Below are 17,932 nucleotides of genomic sequence, written 5' to 3'. Positions count from 1 at the left end.
CAGACGAATGTTCTAATATTCTGAAGTTGAAGTCATATTGAATTAAACTGTGTTTTTTAATGATTCATTGTTAGAAGGCAACAACACAATTTTAGAGCAGGTGGTAGGGTCCAACGTCCTCTGAGAGCCAGTGAGCAAGAGAAGTCGAAGGCCGAGACTAGGTAAAATGTCACTTTTTTTATGCCTTCCTATAAATTCGTTATTAGTTTGACGTCGTTATAAGTATTTCTATAGCAGTGCAATACTTCAAATATATATATAATTCAATTGCAACATACTGTATAATTATTGTGTGAAGAATCGAAGCATATTGTTTGCGAGCTAACGATGTTAGCTGGTCCTATTGAGTCCATGCTTGTCAGCTAGCTTGCTGGTTTAGATTAATAACAGATATATATGGTAATAATTTCAACGATAGTTGACGATAGCTATTAGCTAGTTAAAAAAAATTGTTACCGGTAGCTACCGGAATGAATGTATTTGCTGATGCAGTTGTGGGCACAAACTAGCTATGATAACCAGCTGATATAGCTAGCTATTTCTAGATTTGAGCAAATACACTCATTCTTGTCAGAAATTGAATATTTGCTGATAGCAGTTGTGTGGACACAAACTATCTATGGTAACCAGTTGATATACAGTACCAGTCAAAAGTTTGAGGTTTCTTTATTTGTACTGTTTTACACATTGTAAAATAATTGTGAAGACATCAAAACTATGAACTAACACATACAGAATCATGTGGTAACCAAAAACAGTGTTTAACAAATCCAAATATATTTGAGATTCTTGCCTTGATGACAGCTTTGCACTCTTGGCTCTGTTGCATACTGGGTACATATTCAATGGTCGGCAGTGGAAATGTGTTAAAAGTCAAGGGGTCTGAATACTTTCCGAGGGCACTGTGTTATATATACACAGCAGACACTTTTATCTAAAAGACACTTAGTCATTTGAGCATACATTTGAAGTATGGGTGGTCCCGGGACTCCAACCCACTATCCTTTTAGCACGATGCTCTAAAAACTGAGCAACAGAGGACCACATAACATTTGGTTTTTAGTGACAGGATTTGGTCATGCATTTTGAAGCATCCTGTCATAGGCCCTACCACTCCCATTGTTTCAATAGCGGCGATGCTAAGGCTAGCTGTGGGGTAGCTGTGGGGTAAGTAAAGGCAACTAAGCCATATTCTCTATCATTTTCTCTTAGGATCAATGGATGAAACACTGTCGATAAAATTAAGTATATAGTAGCCACCATTTGCCTTGACAGCTTTGCACAGTCTGCATTCTCTCAACCAGCTTCACCTGGAATGCTTTTCCAACAGTGTTGGAGTTCCCACATATGTTGAGCACTTGTTGGCTGCTTTTCCTTTACTCTGCGGGCCAACTCATCCCAATTGGTTGAGATCAAAATGCCCTTACACAGTCTGGAGGTGTTGGGTCATTGTCCTGTTGAAAACAAATAAGTCCCACTATCTGCAAACCAGATGGGATGGCATATCGCTGCAGAATGCTGTGGTAGACATGCTGGTTACGTGTGCCTTAAATTCTAAATAAATCAGACAGTGTCGCCACCAAACATCCCCACACCACCTCCTCCATGTTTCACGGTGGGAACCACACATGCGGAGCTCATCCGTTCACCTACTCTGCATCTCACACAGACACAGCAGTTGGAAATCTCAAATTTGGACCCATCAAATCAAAGTTTTTGTCACGTGTGCCGAATACAACAGGTGTAGTAGACCTTAGTGAAATGTTTACTTACAGACACTAACCAATAGTGCAAAAAAGGTATTAGGTGAACAATAGGTAAGTAAAGAAAGAAATAAAACAGTAAAATGACATTTGAAAATAATAGTAGGGAGGCTACATACAGACACCAGTTAGTCAGGCTAATTGAGGTAGTATGTACATGTAGATATGGTTAAAGTGACTATGCATATATGAACAGAGAGTAGCGGTAGTGTAAAAGAGGGGTTGGTGGGTGGCGGGACACAATGCAGGCAGCCCGGTTAGCCAATGTGGTTTTTGCAACTGAATTTCAAAGTTCAGAATTTTCTGGATTGACTGACCTTCATGTCTTAAAGTAATGATGGACTGTCGTTTCTCTTTGCTTATCTGAACTGTTCTTGCCATAATATGGATTGTCTTTTACCAAATAGGGCATCTTCTGTTTACCAACCCTTCCTTGACACAACTGATTAGCTAAAACGCATTCAGAAGGAAAGAAATTCCACAAATTAACTTACGGCACACATGTTAATTTAAATTAATTCCAGGTGATGACCTCATGAAGCTGGTTGAGAGAATGCCAAGAGTGTCATGAAGGCAAAGGGTGGTTACTTTGAAGAATCTCAAATATAAAATATTTTCATTTAACACTTTTTTTGGTTACTCCATGATTCCATGTGTGTTATTTGATGTCTCCTATTATTCTACATAGTAGAAAATGGTAAATAAAAACCCTTGAATGAGTAGGTGTCCAAACGTTTGGCTGGTATTGTAGCTATTTCTAGAATTTAGCAAATGTGCAATTGGACAAATTTGCTAGATTAAACTACTGTAGCTAGCTAATTGACTGCCAAATGTTATGACGTTCATCCTTTACCAACTGCTTGAAATTGACATCAGAAAGACTGGTATGCTAAGTTATGCTGCACCAAAGATTTTTTTATACAATTTGGTTGCATACAGTAATCTAAAAACTTGTGTTGTCACCAACAGGAAGTATGGTGAACTTTGCTGCCCTGATGCGTGACCATTGGGTTAACATATTTGTCCCCCTTGGCTTTGTTATCGGGATCTACATGGACAGAGCACAGGACCAGAAGCTGACCGCTTTCAGGAACAAAAGCGCATTGTACAGCAGGTATAAATCTGCAGCACCCACACAGATACTATAGATGCGAACCATACTGTGCTGGCACAGATTTATTTTCAAGCAACTGAAAATGTGAAAACAGGCCAGTATAGCTTGGTCCCAGTGTTTGCATGCTTTGATGTCTAGATACTGCCATGCCTGATATTCCTAGAAATAATCTAAGTGGGTTCTAATGGTTCTCTGAATTTTCTCCTCTATAAAAAGGGAGCTGAAGCCTGGCGAGGAAGTCACCTGGAAGTAGACCCACCTGTCGTGGACTATTTATTGTGCATTAGTCACATTTCCTGTTGTGATTGACATTTTCTGGATGGTCTTCAAATCAAGCACCCCGATACGTTTCAGTCACTGTATCAACCAATAAACATGCCCTGTTGTCATCTTAACCTCTAGTCATTTGTGATTTAAGTATACAACTATAGCAGTAAGACAAAGTTGGACATTAGCAACACACAAACAAGAAGTGTTTTACACCAATATGCAAGTAAGTTTAATTCAATACTTACTGAACAAGGGTAACATTGTAAAATAGCTATTTCAGCTCTATTACTAACCGTTTTTGAAGATTTTAGATGAATTTGTTGTAGAGGGCAATGCTGATGGACTACTGAGTAAATGACCGCTGTCCTAAAAATCGGAACAATTCTACCTACACATAATAGTGAAGTGAATGATGCTGGCATGGCAGACATTTACTTTGAAACTCTTCAGGATTGCTGCAGAGGTTCTGCAGTGTGAATAAGCCCTCTCTTAAACAGCAGCTCAGCCAAGGACACCTGGAAGAGCAGGGAATTACGTCTTTAAGAAAACTGCAGTGCAGAGACCAACACTGTATATCATCAAGGCTTGACCATGCACTACAGAGATGCGTATGTGATTAGACTTTATGCAGAAGAAAGCATACATGTTTTAGCAATGTTGTATAACATGTTGAGGAAACACACCTTGTCCTCAGCCAACTTGCATGGCAAGCTGCCCACTGCCACAAACTTTGGATATGCATGGATCAGAAACTCCATGGCATCTGTGTGCTGAAAGAGTTGCATCAAAGGTCATCACTGCAGTGCACCACATCAGACAGGCACACGTCACTGCTATATTAGCAAAGCAATTACAGAGACCCAAACATTCATACCTCTGCTTTTATTTCAACACTCTTGGGCTCCTCCTTGTGGTAGACTCTGGAGTTGTCAGCAGTGTAGTAAAGCCAAACTGCTTCTCCATCACTGCATAACCTGCAGGGGCACAAAGGAAAGTCATGGTCTTTTCTGGAAAGGTCAACCCTTTATAGCCATGCTTTTGTGTTTAATGCTGAGAGCTACCTGGCGATTCCAGAACGGACGAGTCTGACTCTGATCTGGCCTCTGATGGCCACACCCATGTCCACCGGCTCTCCATTCTCCCACCTGGAAGGAGCTCCCTGGACACTGCTGGCCCTTTCCTCTGTGGATAATCATCAGAAAAATTTAAACTGGCAGAGTCACATTAGTCACTTTAAAGTGTGACATTTTACAGTAAATATTTACATTGAGTCATTTAGCAACTATTATACACAGTGACTTACAATAAGTGGTTTCAACTGAAGGTAAAAACAACCACCTATCACAATTTCAAGTAAAACCTTGTGGTACCTGCGGTGAGCATAGGGGGGAGACAGTCATGGAGATAGCCCCTAGCTTTCTGATCCACAGCAGCATCCACAGGGGCAAAGGTTGATAGCTTCTTCATCAGACCCTCTATTCTGGATAGGAACTGGGCCCTGCGTGGATCCTCCTATACGTACACAGGTAGATTGAGGGTCGTTACGAGGGTGCAACGTTACAGTATGTTCCGGTAGAAATAGATTTTGCGGAACAGATGTTCTTTGCAATGGGGCATAGGCGTCAGCTCTGTAGCGTTTCTATCTTCAAACGTCTCACCCTTCTAAACACACCACTGCTGAGGGTGGGTGCTTCAAGGTTGATTGTACATTTGAAACCAGGCACAGATAAATGGTGGCATCTGAAGTACCTTGTCTGAGTTCTGCACCCCCATGTACGTCAGGTAATCCACAGGCAGGCCTCCTCTGAAGTCCACATCCTCCTCCATGGCCATCTCTAGGGCTGCTGGGACCACCTATCAAATAGATCATGTTCTACATCATACACAATACAAGCCTATACTTACAAGTAAATGCATTTTTTTTGTATGGACATGCCATATTGTATAGCCTGCAATATTTTCAGTTCTTACTCAAAGTGTAAATGTATTTATTGATACAAAATTAGACAAAGAACTGGATAATGTCCCATACAAGGAATGCATAGGATTAAGCAGGTTAATAACAAACCTTTGCCAGTAAGTTTCCCCAACTGTTCCTCTGGTAAGATGAGACAGTGATGTGGAGGGAGTGAGCATCTGACAGGCAGTCCCCCTGGTGGATGAACCCTCGGGGGAAGTAGAGGAGGTCCCCAGCCTCCAGGACTGCCTCCAGGATGGGCTTCCCGATCTCTGAGTGGCTAAAGTTAGCTGGAGGAGGAATACCAAGCCATCTGTAAGGAATGAGCCTGAGGTACAGGGGAGTGATCTGTCATGCTTATTGTCTATTCATAGGCACAACAGTGGACAAAAGATTACTTACGACTGGAAACGACAGGCAAGACCTCATTTTCTGACCTGAAAAGTGACAGGAAACACACATCCCACAAAATATATTTGTTTCTCAGCAGAGTTTACTGACATGAATCCAGTTCAAAATGGGTTGATGGTGCTGATCACCTTTTTGGGAATTGTACTGAGAAACTAGTCACCTGGGGTTGTAAACTCTCCAGTGCTTCTTCCCTTCCAGCTGAACCACAAAGGCCTCAATATCATCGTAATGTGGAGCAAAGCCCTGTGTTCCTGGAGGTGTCAAATACCTGGGGACGCAAAATACATTTGTACTGAAATGTCATGAGGAAGTGCATCAGCATGCGGTAAGAATACAACAGAATAGTTTGTCCTCCCAGGAGGAAATTATGTTCACTGTCCCATACATGTTCAATAACTTTCAATGATGTGTGAGAGCATCTCACTGGTCAGATAGATTGTCAGAGAGGGTGACTCACATGTTGGCTCCTGCCATGCTGCCAAAGTGCTCCTGGAGGATGGACAGCACATTCCACACAGTGGAGGAGAAGGCCTGGGGGTTAAGCATACGCAGCGAGCAACCACTCTGGACAACATGGAAGACAACAGGTTGGGTTTCAATATTATGTTGAGGTACTAAGGACTTCTAACTAAAACATGTTACACGGCCATTGGTATGATCTAACCAACACCTGCTCACACTTTGTAAATGAAACTTGACAATCAGTAGACTTTCACTTGGCTTTTTACCTCATAGAAGTCCCATACAGTGAATGGGAGAGCCCTCCCTGGAGGATTGTGTGTCTCTCTTTTGCCGTTTCTGTAGCTGGTGACATCCAGGTTCACCCCATACTGAACGTCATCCTGAAAATATCAATACAATAGGAAAAACCTTATTTGAGCAACAAAAATGACACTAAACACAAGATGTGTAGCTAGTCGTGACACCTTACCCGTCTTAAAATGCGATCAAACTCTGCTGTGGAGAACAGTCCCGTATAATAGTCTGGATTCTGACGTTTGATCAAAACTGGCTTCTTTTCCCATGCATCTCTATAAGATCAAGGAAGTCAATAGTTAACAAAGGATATCTTCCTGTGCAATCGACTACAATACTGTACTGTGAAAAGCTACACTGACATCATTACCTGAAGAAACTCTTGGAGGGAATTGGGTGGATGAGCCACTGGAAAAGTTTGCTGGCTCTCACCCTGCTGTTGCTGACTTTAGCCAGGTCACTCAGCAGAGCATCTAGTGCCACTCCGCTACACTCTCCACACTGTACCTCCTGCATGCAACCAGACAATCAGCATGTTTAAGGGGTTCAGTTTGACCAGCGAGGCACAGAATAGCTTATATTGATCACAATCAGTTGAGCTATTTGGGATGCAAAGTGATTGTAGAGCAGCGATTCTGCTCAGTCTGAATACAATGTAGTTTATCTCAAACACATACAATGACTGAAAAACCCAGGGAACCACCGTCAAACAATTACATAGTCTATATGCTGATGCCCCAAACTAACCTCTGCCAGTCTCTCCACCCTCTCCTCTCTCTGTGCCGCTTTTTTGACCTGCTTGCCCATCCGTTTCCTTTTGGTCTTTTTGATGGATTTGGGGGTCTGGATACCATTTTCCTTCTGCTTCTTTGCTGTAATCTACAAAAGCATCCAGTAGGCAGAGGCAGTCAGGCATGAAATGGTATTAGGTAATCAACAGTCAATTGCTCAGATGCATATTGCAATAGTATATTAAACAGATGTCCCTTACTTATATACACATTATGGAAGACGCCAACTTCAAAATACATACATTTGCTAGCTACTTCAGTTGATTTGTCAACACAGTTGACGTTTGCCGGCAAAATAGGACAAAAAAAAACATAGCCTATCTGAAATTGGAAGCGGGCAAACACCAGTAGTAATAACATAACCCAAAGTACCTTCACAGATGATGTTTTAACTTCAGGAGTCGATGCTAATAGCGCATTTTGGTACAATTCAAAAGCTGACACATGTTTCTTCTCCATGTTGTCGAATATTTTCTCATTCCTGACGTCATCAATAGTGCGACAACAGGGATATTCTTACGGGTATTTTATCGCTACATTCTCTATTGCATCTGGATTAAAACTGAACGTTTCTACATGTAAACTCTTATGTTTATATGACTCTGGTGATAAAGACAGAAAAGATTCCTGTAAACGACTATGTTAAATATTTAGGAATACATCTATCAAAAAAACACTTAGACAACATATGAATGCCACTCCTAAAATTAAGAAAACCAAGAATATTTTTTTATAATTACAAAGGTATCTGTCTATACTTGGGAGAGTGATTCTGTCCAAGGCAGATGGACTGTCTTGCGTTGTGTACCCCTCATTATCTTTATTAGTAAATCCCTCTACCTCTAAAGAGATCAACAAGACCTTTCTTGACTTCATCTACAAAAATAAAGCTCACATACTAAAAAGTCAGTCCTCTCAAATTAAAGAGCTGAAGGAGGTCTGGAAGTATTGCATTTTGTTGACATAAATAACACTTTCAAGATCAATTGGTTGAAAAGATGTTTGGTCAATACAAAATCAATTTGGTATTTCATTCCAAACAATGTGTAATAAGTTTGGAGGTTTTCAATTTTTACTGAAATGTAATTATATTCCACTAAATTGGCTAGGTTTCACCAACAAGCTTTAATGTCCTGGAAAATATGTTTTCTGCATAATTTTTCCACTCATAAAGCTATTTGTGGAATAATTCAAACATATATCTATAACATATAATTCAAACATATCCCCCCTCCCTCCTCCCTCTCTGCAGATGACTTCGTCAACCATTTTGAAAAGAAGGTCGATGACATCCGATCCTCGTTTGCTAAGTCAAACGACACCGCTGGTTCTGCTCACACTGCCCTACCCTATGCTCTGACCTCTTTCTCCCCTCTCTCCAGATGAAATCTCGCGTCTTGTGACGGCCGGCCGCCCAACAACCTGCCCGCTTGACCCTATCCCCTCCTCTCTTCTCCAGACCATTTCCGGAGACCTTCTCCTTACCTTACCTCGCTCATCAACTCATCCCTGACCGCTGGCTACGTCCCTCCCGTCTTCAAGAGAGCGAGAGTTGCACCCCTTCTGAAAAAACCTACACTCGATCCCTCCGATGTCAACAACTACAGACCAGTATCCCTTCTCTCTTTTCTCTCCAAAACTCTTGAGCGTGCCGTCCTTGGCCAGCTCTACCGCTATCTCTCTCAGAATGACCTTCTTGATCCAAATCAGTCAGGTTTCAAGACTAGTCATTCAACTGAGACTGCTCTTCTCTGTATCACGGAGGCGCTCCGCACTGCTAAAGCTAACTCTCTCTCCTCTGCTCTCATCCTTCTAGACCTATCGGCTGCCTTCGATACTGTGAACCATCAGATCCTCCTCTCCACCCTCTCCGAGTTGGGCATCTCCGGCGCGGCCCACGCTTGATTGCGTCCTACCTGACAGGTCGCTCCTACCAGGTGGCGTGGCGAGAATCTGTCTCCTCACCACGCGCTCTCACCACTGGTGTCCCCCAGGGCTCTGTTCTAGGCCCTCTCTTATTCTCGCTATACACCAAGTCACTTGGCTCTGTCATAACCTCACATGGTCTCTCCTATCATTGCTATGCAGACGACACACAATTAATCTTCTCCTTTCCCCCTTCTGATGACCAGGTGGCGAATCGCATCTCTGCATGTCTGGCAGACATATCAGTGTGGATGACGGATCACCACCTCAAGCTGAACCTCAGCAAGACGGAGCTCCTCTTCCTCCCGGGGAAGGACTGCCCGTTCCATGATCTCGCCATCACGGTTGACAACTCCATTGTGTCCTCCTCCCAGAGCGCTAAGAACCTTGGCGTGATCCTGGACAACACCCTGACGTTCTCAACTAACATCAAGGCGGTGTCCCGTTCCTGTAGGTTCATGCTCTACAACATCCGCAGAGTACGACCCTGCCTCACACAGGAAGCGGCGCAGGTCCTAATCCAGGCACTTGTCATCTCCCGTCTTGATTACTGCAACTCGCTGTTGGCTGGGCTCCCTGCCTGTGCCATTAAACCCCTACAACTCATCCAGAACGCCGCAGCCCGTCTGGTGTTCAACCTTCCCAAGTTCTCTCACGTCACCCCGCTCCTCCGCTCTCTCCACTGGCTTCCAGTTGAAGCTCGCATCCGCTACAAGACCATGGTGCTCGCCACGGAGCTGTGAGGGGAACGGCACCTCAGTACCTCCAGGCTCTGATCAGGCCCTACACCCAAACAAGGGCACTGCGTTCATCCACCTCTGGCCTGCTCGCCTCCCTACCACTGAGGAAGTACAGTTCCCGCTCAGCCCAGTCAAAACTGTTCGCTGCTCTGGCCCCCAATGGTGGAACAAACTCCCTCACGACGCCAGGACAGCGGAGTCAATCACCACCTTCCGGAGACACCTGAAACCCCACCTCTTCAAGGAATACCTAGGATAGGGTAAGTAAGGGTAAGTAATCCTTCTCACCCCCCTTCTCCCCCCCAACAAGATTTAGATGCAAGTGGCTGTTCCACTGGTTGTCATAAGGTGTATGCACCAATTTGTAAGTCGCTCTGGATAAGAGCGTCTGCTAAATGACTTAAATGTAAAATGTAAATGTAAATATCTGTAAGGAATAAGTCATTGTTCTACCCTAGCTGGCATGAGAGGAATATTTACTTTGTTTTTGATGTTTTCGACAACAGGGGTAATATTCTTGCATATGCAGAATTTATAACATTGAATGAGTTTCCAATTCCTTTCAGAGAGTTTATTTATGTGATCAAAGCCGTTCCCAGAGGTCTAACTACACTAATGAAAACTCATCTTAGCTTTGGTGATGATCACAGAGCTTATCCAGATCTCCGTTTGGAAGGCGTTGGCTTACTTGAGAAATCTTGTTGTAATAAATACATAAGACAAATTTCCCATTCACGGAACCAACTTACGCCTTCGAGGAAACATTTTCTGGAACATGCTTATTCCTGACATTGTCTTGGTTGATGCCTTGCAAATATTGTATACCAAACAAATTTAAGGAAGTGCACTTTAAAATTCTACACAAGAATCTATGTCATCCAAATTTGTGGCTATTGATGATGTCTGCATTTTCTGCAAAGAAGATGGTGAAAATCTGACTCACTTGTTCTATGAATGTAAATCTGTGATAATCAATCAAATGTATTTATAAAGCCCTTCTTACATCAACTGATGTCACAAAATGCTGTACAGAAACCCAGCCTAAAACCCCAAACAGCAAGCAATGCAGGTGTAGAAGCACAGTGCCTAGGATAAACTCCCTAGAAAGGCCAGAACCTAGGAAGAAACCTAGAGAGGAACCAGGCTATGAGGGTTGGCCAGTGCTCTTCTGACTGTGCCGGTTGGAGATTATAACAGAACATAGCCAAGATGTTCAAATGTTCATAGATGACCAGCAGGGTCAAATAATAATAATGACAGTGGTTGTCGAGGGTGCAACCGGTTAGCACCTCAGGAGTAAATGTCAGTTGGCTTTTCATAGCCGATTATTCAGAGTATCTCTACCGCTCCTGCTGTCTCTAGAGAGTTGAAAACAGTGTGTCTGGGACAGGTAGCACATCTGGTGAACAGGTCAGGGTTCCATAGCCGCAGGCAGAACAGTTGAACCTGGAGCAGCAGCACGACCAGATGGACTGGGGACAGCAAGACGTCATCAGGCCAGGTAGTCTTGAGGCATGGTCCTAGGGCTCAGGTCCTCCGAGAGAAAGAAAGAAAGAAAGAAAGAAAGAAAGAAAGAAAGAAAGAAAGAAAAAAAGAAAGAAAGAAGAGAAAGAAGAGAGAAAACGAGAGAGAGAATTAGAGAGAGCATACTTAAATTCACACAGGACACCGGATAAGACAGGATAAATACTCCAGATATAACAGACTGACCATAGCCCACCAACACATAAACTGGGAAAACCTAACAGAATACTTATATACTTTTTTGAACATTATGAAAGTTTTTAACATGAAGGATATAATATGTTACTTTTGCAATGATAACAAGACAATTGAAATGATTTTGAATTATTACATTTTTTTGCCAAATACTTTAGACACAAACAAAAATTCCAGAATTCTATAACAAAATTACAAATGTTTTTGATTGAATTTAATGATCTTGTTGAGACATTGTACCTTGTGAATAAGAAAAATAATAACATCTTCCTGAATCATTATAATGAGATTTCTTCTGAGTGAATGCAATTGCACTAGACTTGTTGTTCTTTAAAAAAAAAGTTTTTATATATTAAATGTTTTGTATGTATTTAGTATTTTCTTGTTTATAACTGTGTTTTGTTTTGTTAGACATGTTTGGTGTAGCGATATAAGTTGTTTTGTATTATGAATAAAAAAAAAATAATACATTTAAAAATATATTATTATTAGGGATTTTTATTTGTAAATCAGCTAACTACAAGCTAGATAAAGAACTTTATCGCCCTCTACTGTGCAGGCTGTTTAGATGCAGCAATCTCTTTTGTCATACTCCGAGTGCTTTTACCAACGATGTATGGAAACCCTGGGCTATGTATTGGTCATATTGCCCCTCCCTGGAAGGAACAGTCCATAGAAATTAATGGAATTAGACAGTATTTCAATTGAATGTTTCAAGGACAAAATTACATGTATTTAAAATGTGAGGACAGCAATATTAGCGCTCTAAAACATTTTTTTTAAATGTTTTAATTTGTAATCGTTTATGTCTAGCTCACATGCCATAATTTGAAAGTATGCATTAAGGTATCTGTAATAGAATACACCTGTCAAATTAGAAATTAATAAATGCATTTGTATAGCTTCCGAAATACGTTTTTACACTTGAGGAGGAATACCAAGATGGCTGCACGGTGGCTTCAATACAGAATAAACGTGTCAAATTATAAATTGTCATCCAGAGTTTGTACACATCGTTAGTTTGTACCAAAGGTTATGACAACTAACACCCTTTAATCTGTGTTTGTACGGTGTAGGCTACTTTTAAAGCCTTTACATAGTGCTTACTTTATTAATGCTGTTCTAGATTTAATTACATATTAAGAAGCATGGAAAATAAGTAAATCAACTTCATGTATGATTTTCCTTTGCTCAAAAGAGGTATGCATGGTCTACAAGCAGAGCAGTTTTAATACCTCTCACTTTGTAACATGATAGATGTGCTTTTATGGGCAGCTGGCTGCCTCCCTCAATACTTGCTAAGCCTAATGCCATTATAGTTTAGGGTTTGGAGAGGGTTTTTAACAATACCTCCCGCCCTGTGCCATCGGTAAAGACTAGTCAAGACCTTTTGTCAGAGGCTGTCGTGCTTAATATGCCCCTGCTACATACCCCTTAGTTTACATAATATATCTGTTTAAATGATGAAATCGACTGTTTATGGATGTTTTGTTTTATTTAGCTTGCACAGTACATCTTGTGGGCATACTCCGTATAACAGTACAACCACAACGTTTATGGCCACAAGGTGTAGCACTTCACCGCTACAGTTTGTCCAAGGTTCAGCAACTCCCAGTCCCAGAATGCTTCAGTATGCTTGCCTAGCCTTCTCCAACAATGCAGCTCAATGTAAAATTGATCGTGCACACAGGGGGATCTAGATCTAGCTAGCTACGCGTACATGGTTACATTAAACACCGAGCATGCCATTTTGTTATCACCTTGCATAACGTGACATATATTTTGAAGCCTTTTGAAGGTTTTTATTTGGAGACATTTCGGAGCTTCATACCGGGTGAGTAGCAAAGCTAACTACCTAGCTAAACTAACATTCGTCCGCTAGCAAGTAAATGCCTGTTGTGGATAGCTGGTTTATTGGTCAGATGAGACATGGTCCCCCTTTTTGCCTTTTCTCCAATCCCCTCATCTTGTTGTGCCGAGACGTATATTACTCTTAACTATTCAGTGATGAACTTAGCCATGTCGCCTCGAGTATTATGCTATTAAAAGCCAGCGTTGTGTTTGTGTGTCGGTCGTTCTTAGTCCCATCGAGAGCGTGTTTGCTTTGATCTCTCCCCTCTGACGGACACGACACACACAGTCATTAGCTAGCTAGCGATACTTATTTTATTTCGTTTTATTTGACTAGGCAAGTCAGTTAAGAACAAATTCGTATGTACAATTACGGCCTACACCGGTCCAAACCCGGACGACGCTGGGCCAAATGTGTGCTATGGGACTCTCAATCACGGCCGGTTGTGATACAGCCTGGATTCGAACCAGGGTGTCTAGTGACGCTTCAAGCACTGAGATGCAGTTAGACCTTAGCCTTAGACCGCTGCGCCAATCGGGATCCCATATAGTGTATAGACATTACATGATTAAGGTGACTAAACAGTACTTGGTGTCAGTGTTACAGGCAAGCAAAATGTTGTTTATTGCAGTTAACTAGTAAGCTAGCTGGTTACCTAGTCAATGTAACTAGCTAGTCTTTTCCCCATTTGATTTGCATGCTGCAATGAATTTGGCTTGCCACAATACTTAGCCAATTCAGTGCCATTGGCATGGAGTGAATCATGGTATGAAGAAGGGTGACACCACACCAACAACAAGGACTTGGGACAAGGATGTTATGTTGTTCTGTTACTATAAGCCTCAGTAGAGGTCCCCAGAAAAGCTACTACTTAGGAATAGTGGTACTAAATAGAGGTAATTGCAAACCTCAGTTTTCCTTAATTATCATGATAGTTTATTGGATTTCATATGTTAGCTATATTGATATTTTACATGCATGGGTTACCAAGTAGGGTCATTTTGACCCAATAAGAAACTATTGGAAAAAGAAACAATCATTAGACATGTAAATAATGTCCTCTGCAATAAAATAACCAAAACCGACTGTTATTTGAGCCAAATTACACTTAATTTGTATATTCTGTAAAAAGGGTGGTACATAAAATGTATATATACTTAATTTTATTGACAGTGTTTCATCCATTGATCCTAAGAGAAAATGATAGAGAATATGTCTTAGTTGCCTTTATTTACTTACCCCACAGCTAGCCTTAGCATCGCCGCTATTGAAACAATGGGAGTGGTAGGGCCTATGACAGGATGCTTCAAAATGCATGCCCAAATCCTGTCACTAAAAACCAAATGTTATGTGGTCCTCTGTTGCTCAGTTTTTAGAGCATCGCGCTAAAAGGATAGTGGGTTGGAGTCCCGGGACCACCCACACTTCAAATGTATGCGCAAATGACTAAGTATCTTTTAGATAAAAGTGTCTGCTAAATGGTGTGTCTGTGTGTGTGCTCTGTGGCTCTGTCCCATACTGGGTAAGTACATATTCAATGGTAGGCTGTGGAAAACGTCAAGGGGTCTGAATACTTTCCGAAGGCTGTGTGTGTGTGTGTGTGTGTGTGTGTGTGTGTGTGTGTGTGTGTGTGTGTATTACACACACACACAGTGCCTTCGGAAAGTGTTCAGACCCCTTGACGTTTTCCACATTTCCACAGCCTACCATTGAATATGTACTTACCCAGTATGTGACAGAGCGTGTGCAAAGCTGTCAAGGCAAAGGGTGGCTATTCGAAGAATTTCAAATATACACCATTTTGATTTGTTAAACACTTTTTTTTTTGGTTACTACATGATTCCATATGTGTTATTTCATGGTTTTGATGTCTTCACTATTATTCTGTAATGTAGAAAATAGTAAAAATAAAGAAAAACCCTTGAATGAGTAGGTGTTCTAAAACTTATGACCGGTATATGTATAGGTTGTGTGTGTGTATAGATATATACATACATGCATACAAATGTCCTTGTTTTTGTAGGAAAAGCACATTTATTGTCCATTAAAATAACATCAAATTGATCCGAAATACAGTGTAAACATTGTTAATCTTGTAAATGACTGTTGCAGCTAGAAACTGATTCTTTTTTTTATGGCATATCTACATAGGCGTATAGAGTCCCATTATCAGCAACCATCACTCCTGTGTTCCAAGGCACGTTGTGTTAGCTAATCCAAGTTTATTATTTTAGAAGACCAATTGATCATTAGACAATCATTTTGCAATTATGTTAGCAGAGCTGAAAACTGTCGTTCTGATAAAGAAGTGAATAAACTGGCCTTGAGTATCTGGAGCATCCTCGTTTGTGGGTTTGATTACAGGCTCAAAATGGCCAGAAATAAATAACTTTCTTCAGAAACTCGTCAATCTATTCTTGTTCTGAGAAATTAAGGCTATTCAATGTGAGAAATTGCCAAGAAACTGAAGATCTCGTACTACGCTGTCTTCTCCCTTCACAGAACAGCGCAAACTGGCTCTAACCAGAATAGAAAGAGGAGTGGGAGGCCCGGGTGCACAACTGAGCAAGAGGACAAGTAGAGTGTCGAGTTTGAGAAACAGACGCCTCACAATTCCTCAACGGTCAGCTTAATAAAATAGTACCCGCATAACACCAGTCTCAATGTCAACAGTGAAGAGGCGACTCAGGGATGCTGGCATCTAGGCAGAGTTCCTCTGCCCATCCCATCCATCTTTAATTTTTCTTTGCATCTCTGCCTAGAAGGCCAGCATCCGGGAGTCGTCTCTCCACTGTTGACGTTGAGACTGATGTTTTGCGGGTACTATTTCATTAAGCTATTTAATAACCCCAAGAAGTTCTGGAAAACGATTAAAGACCAGGAGAATAAACCCTCCTCACAGATACCCATGTCCCTTAATGTTGATGTGGTTGTTACTGACGAGCACATGGCTGAGCTCTTTAATCACCACTTCATTAAGTCAGCATTCCTATTTGACTCTGCCATGCCTCCTTGCCCGTCCAACATTTCCTCATCTCCCAGTCCTTCTAATGCGTCTATCCCTGATGCTCTTCCGTCTTTCTCCCTGCAGGCGGTCACTGAGTCTGATGTGCCAAAGGAGCTCCTTACACTTGACCCCAAAAAAGCATCTGGGTCAGATGGTTTAGACCCTTTCTTCTAACCTGTTATGGCTGCAATCCCGATACCGGGATCGATATGACAACTACCAGTGAAAACAGAGGGCGCCAAAATTCAAACCACAGACATCTCATAATTACAATTCCTAAAACATACATGTGTCTTATATCATTTTAAATCTTTTCGTTGTTATATCCCACCAAAGTGTCCGATTTCAAATAGGCTTTTCAGCGAAAGCACTACAAACGAATGTTAGGTCTCCACCACAATAAGCACAGCCATTTTCCAGCAAAATATAGCCTTCACAAAAACCAGAAATAAAGATAATTCAAGGTTAGTGATTAATTTTATCTTCATCAGATGACACTCATAGGACTTCACGTTACACAATACATGCATGTTTTGTTTGATAAAGTTCATATTTATATATTTTTTAAATCTTAGTTTACATTGGCGCGTTAGATTCACTAGCTCCAAAAACATCAAGTGATTTTGCATAGCCACATCATTCAACAGAAATACTAATCATAAATGTAGATGATAATATAGTTATACACATGGAATTATAGATATACCTCTCCTTAATGCAACTGCTGTGTCAGATTTTTAAAAAACTTTACGGAAAAAGAAATGCATGCAATAATCTGAGACGGCGCTCAATTTAAAAACACCACAGCCGCAAAGATGGCGTCAGCATGGTGGTATACATATCCAAACGTTAATTCTGGTCAGTGTTATATCGGACAAAAACTTCAAAAAGTGATATTACCGGCCGAAGAAACATTTAAACTAAGTACAGAAACATTTAAACTAAGTACAGAATCAATCATTAGGATGTTTTTAACATATAGTTTCAATAAAGTTCCAACTGGAGCACTCCTTCTTGTCTTCGTGAGCAATGGAACGCAAGTGACAACCATGAGGAAAAAGTGGGATCCCAAAATGGCTGCTTGATGGACAGCTGATATATTCTGCTCTCATTCATTCCCACAACAACATAGAAGCCTCATTATAATGTCTATTGATGGTTGACATCTAGTGGAACCCAGAGGCAGTGCAACATAATTCATATCTCAAGGGGATTTCATTGGGGACTCTGGTGAATACATACAAGCTCAGATTTCTGACTTCCTGTTTTGATTTCAACTCAGGATTTTGCCTGCCAATATGAGTTATGTTATACTCACAGACATCATTCAAACAGTTTTAGAAACTTCAGAGTGTTTTCTATTCAATACTAATAATAATATGCAAATATTAGCATCGATGACTGAGGAGCAGGCTGTTTGATATGGGCAGCCATAAAAAGTTAAGGTTGCTGCCCCTATCATCGCCAACTCTATCTCTGACCTTTTTTAACGTGTCTCTCCTCTCTGGGGAAGTTCCCATTGCTTGGAAGGCAGCTGCAGTGCGTCCTTTATTTAAAGGGGGAGATCAAGCTGATCCTAACTGTTATAGGCCAAATTCTATTTTGCCCTGTTTATCAAAAGTGTTT

At 41.2% G+C, this 17,932-nt stretch overlaps 3 protein-coding genes across 3 annotated transcripts in view; 2 read left to right on the top strand and 1 right to left on the bottom strand.

The window, feature by feature from the left end:
- Nucleotides 1-12: 12 nt before the first annotated feature.
- On the top strand, nt 13-3,272 carry LOC118398504 (NADH dehydrogenase [ubiquinone] 1 beta subcomplex subunit 1-like). The gene is made up of 3 exons (XM_035793892.2): nt 13-161; nt 2,733-2,877; nt 3,094-3,272. The coding sequence occupies exons 2-3, from the start codon at nt 2,738-2,740 to the stop codon at nt 3,128-3,130; spliced, it is 177 nt and encodes a 58-aa protein (XP_035649785.1). The 5' UTR covers nt 13-161; nt 2,733-2,737; the 3' UTR covers nt 3,131-3,272.
- A 78-nt stretch (nt 3,273-3,350) lies between these two features.
- Nucleotides 3,351-7,584, bottom strand: LOC118398503 (ribosomal oxygenase 1-like). Its single transcript, XM_035793891.1, has 15 exons — nt 7,435-7,584; nt 7,019-7,150; nt 6,642-6,781; nt 6,447-6,546; nt 6,244-6,357; nt 5,973-6,079; nt 5,676-5,783; nt 5,507-5,541; nt 5,216-5,394; nt 4,897-5,001; nt 4,518-4,659; nt 4,209-4,329; nt 4,022-4,121; nt 3,831-3,917; nt 3,351-3,662 (listed from the first exon to the last, which is right to left on the bottom strand). The coding sequence occupies exons 1-15, from the start codon at nt 7,519-7,521 to the stop codon at nt 3,594-3,596; spliced, it is 1,626 nt and encodes a 541-aa protein (XP_035649784.1). The 5' UTR covers nt 7,522-7,584; the 3' UTR covers nt 3,351-3,593.
- Nucleotides 7,585-13,027: 5,443 nt separating this feature from the next.
- The window catches only part of LOC118398500 (exostosin-like 3), a 48,967-nt gene continuing 44,062 nt past the window's right edge, over nt 13,028-17,932 (top strand). The window contains exon 1 of the mRNA XM_035793889.2: nt 13,028-13,281. The gene's annotated coding sequence lies outside the window, so the exon portion shown is untranslated. The remainder of the gene's footprint in view (nt 13,282-17,932) is intronic.

Source organism: Oncorhynchus keta, chromosome 19, assembly GCF_023373465.1.
Source record: "Oncorhynchus keta strain PuntledgeMale-10-30-2019 chromosome 19, Oket_V2, whole genome shotgun sequence".
NCBI classification, from domain to species: domain Eukaryota; kingdom Metazoa; phylum Chordata; class Actinopteri; order Salmoniformes; family Salmonidae; genus Oncorhynchus; species Oncorhynchus keta.
The sequence above is the reverse complement of the archived record's forward strand: the minus strand, read 5'-3'. Positions and strand labels throughout refer to the sequence as shown.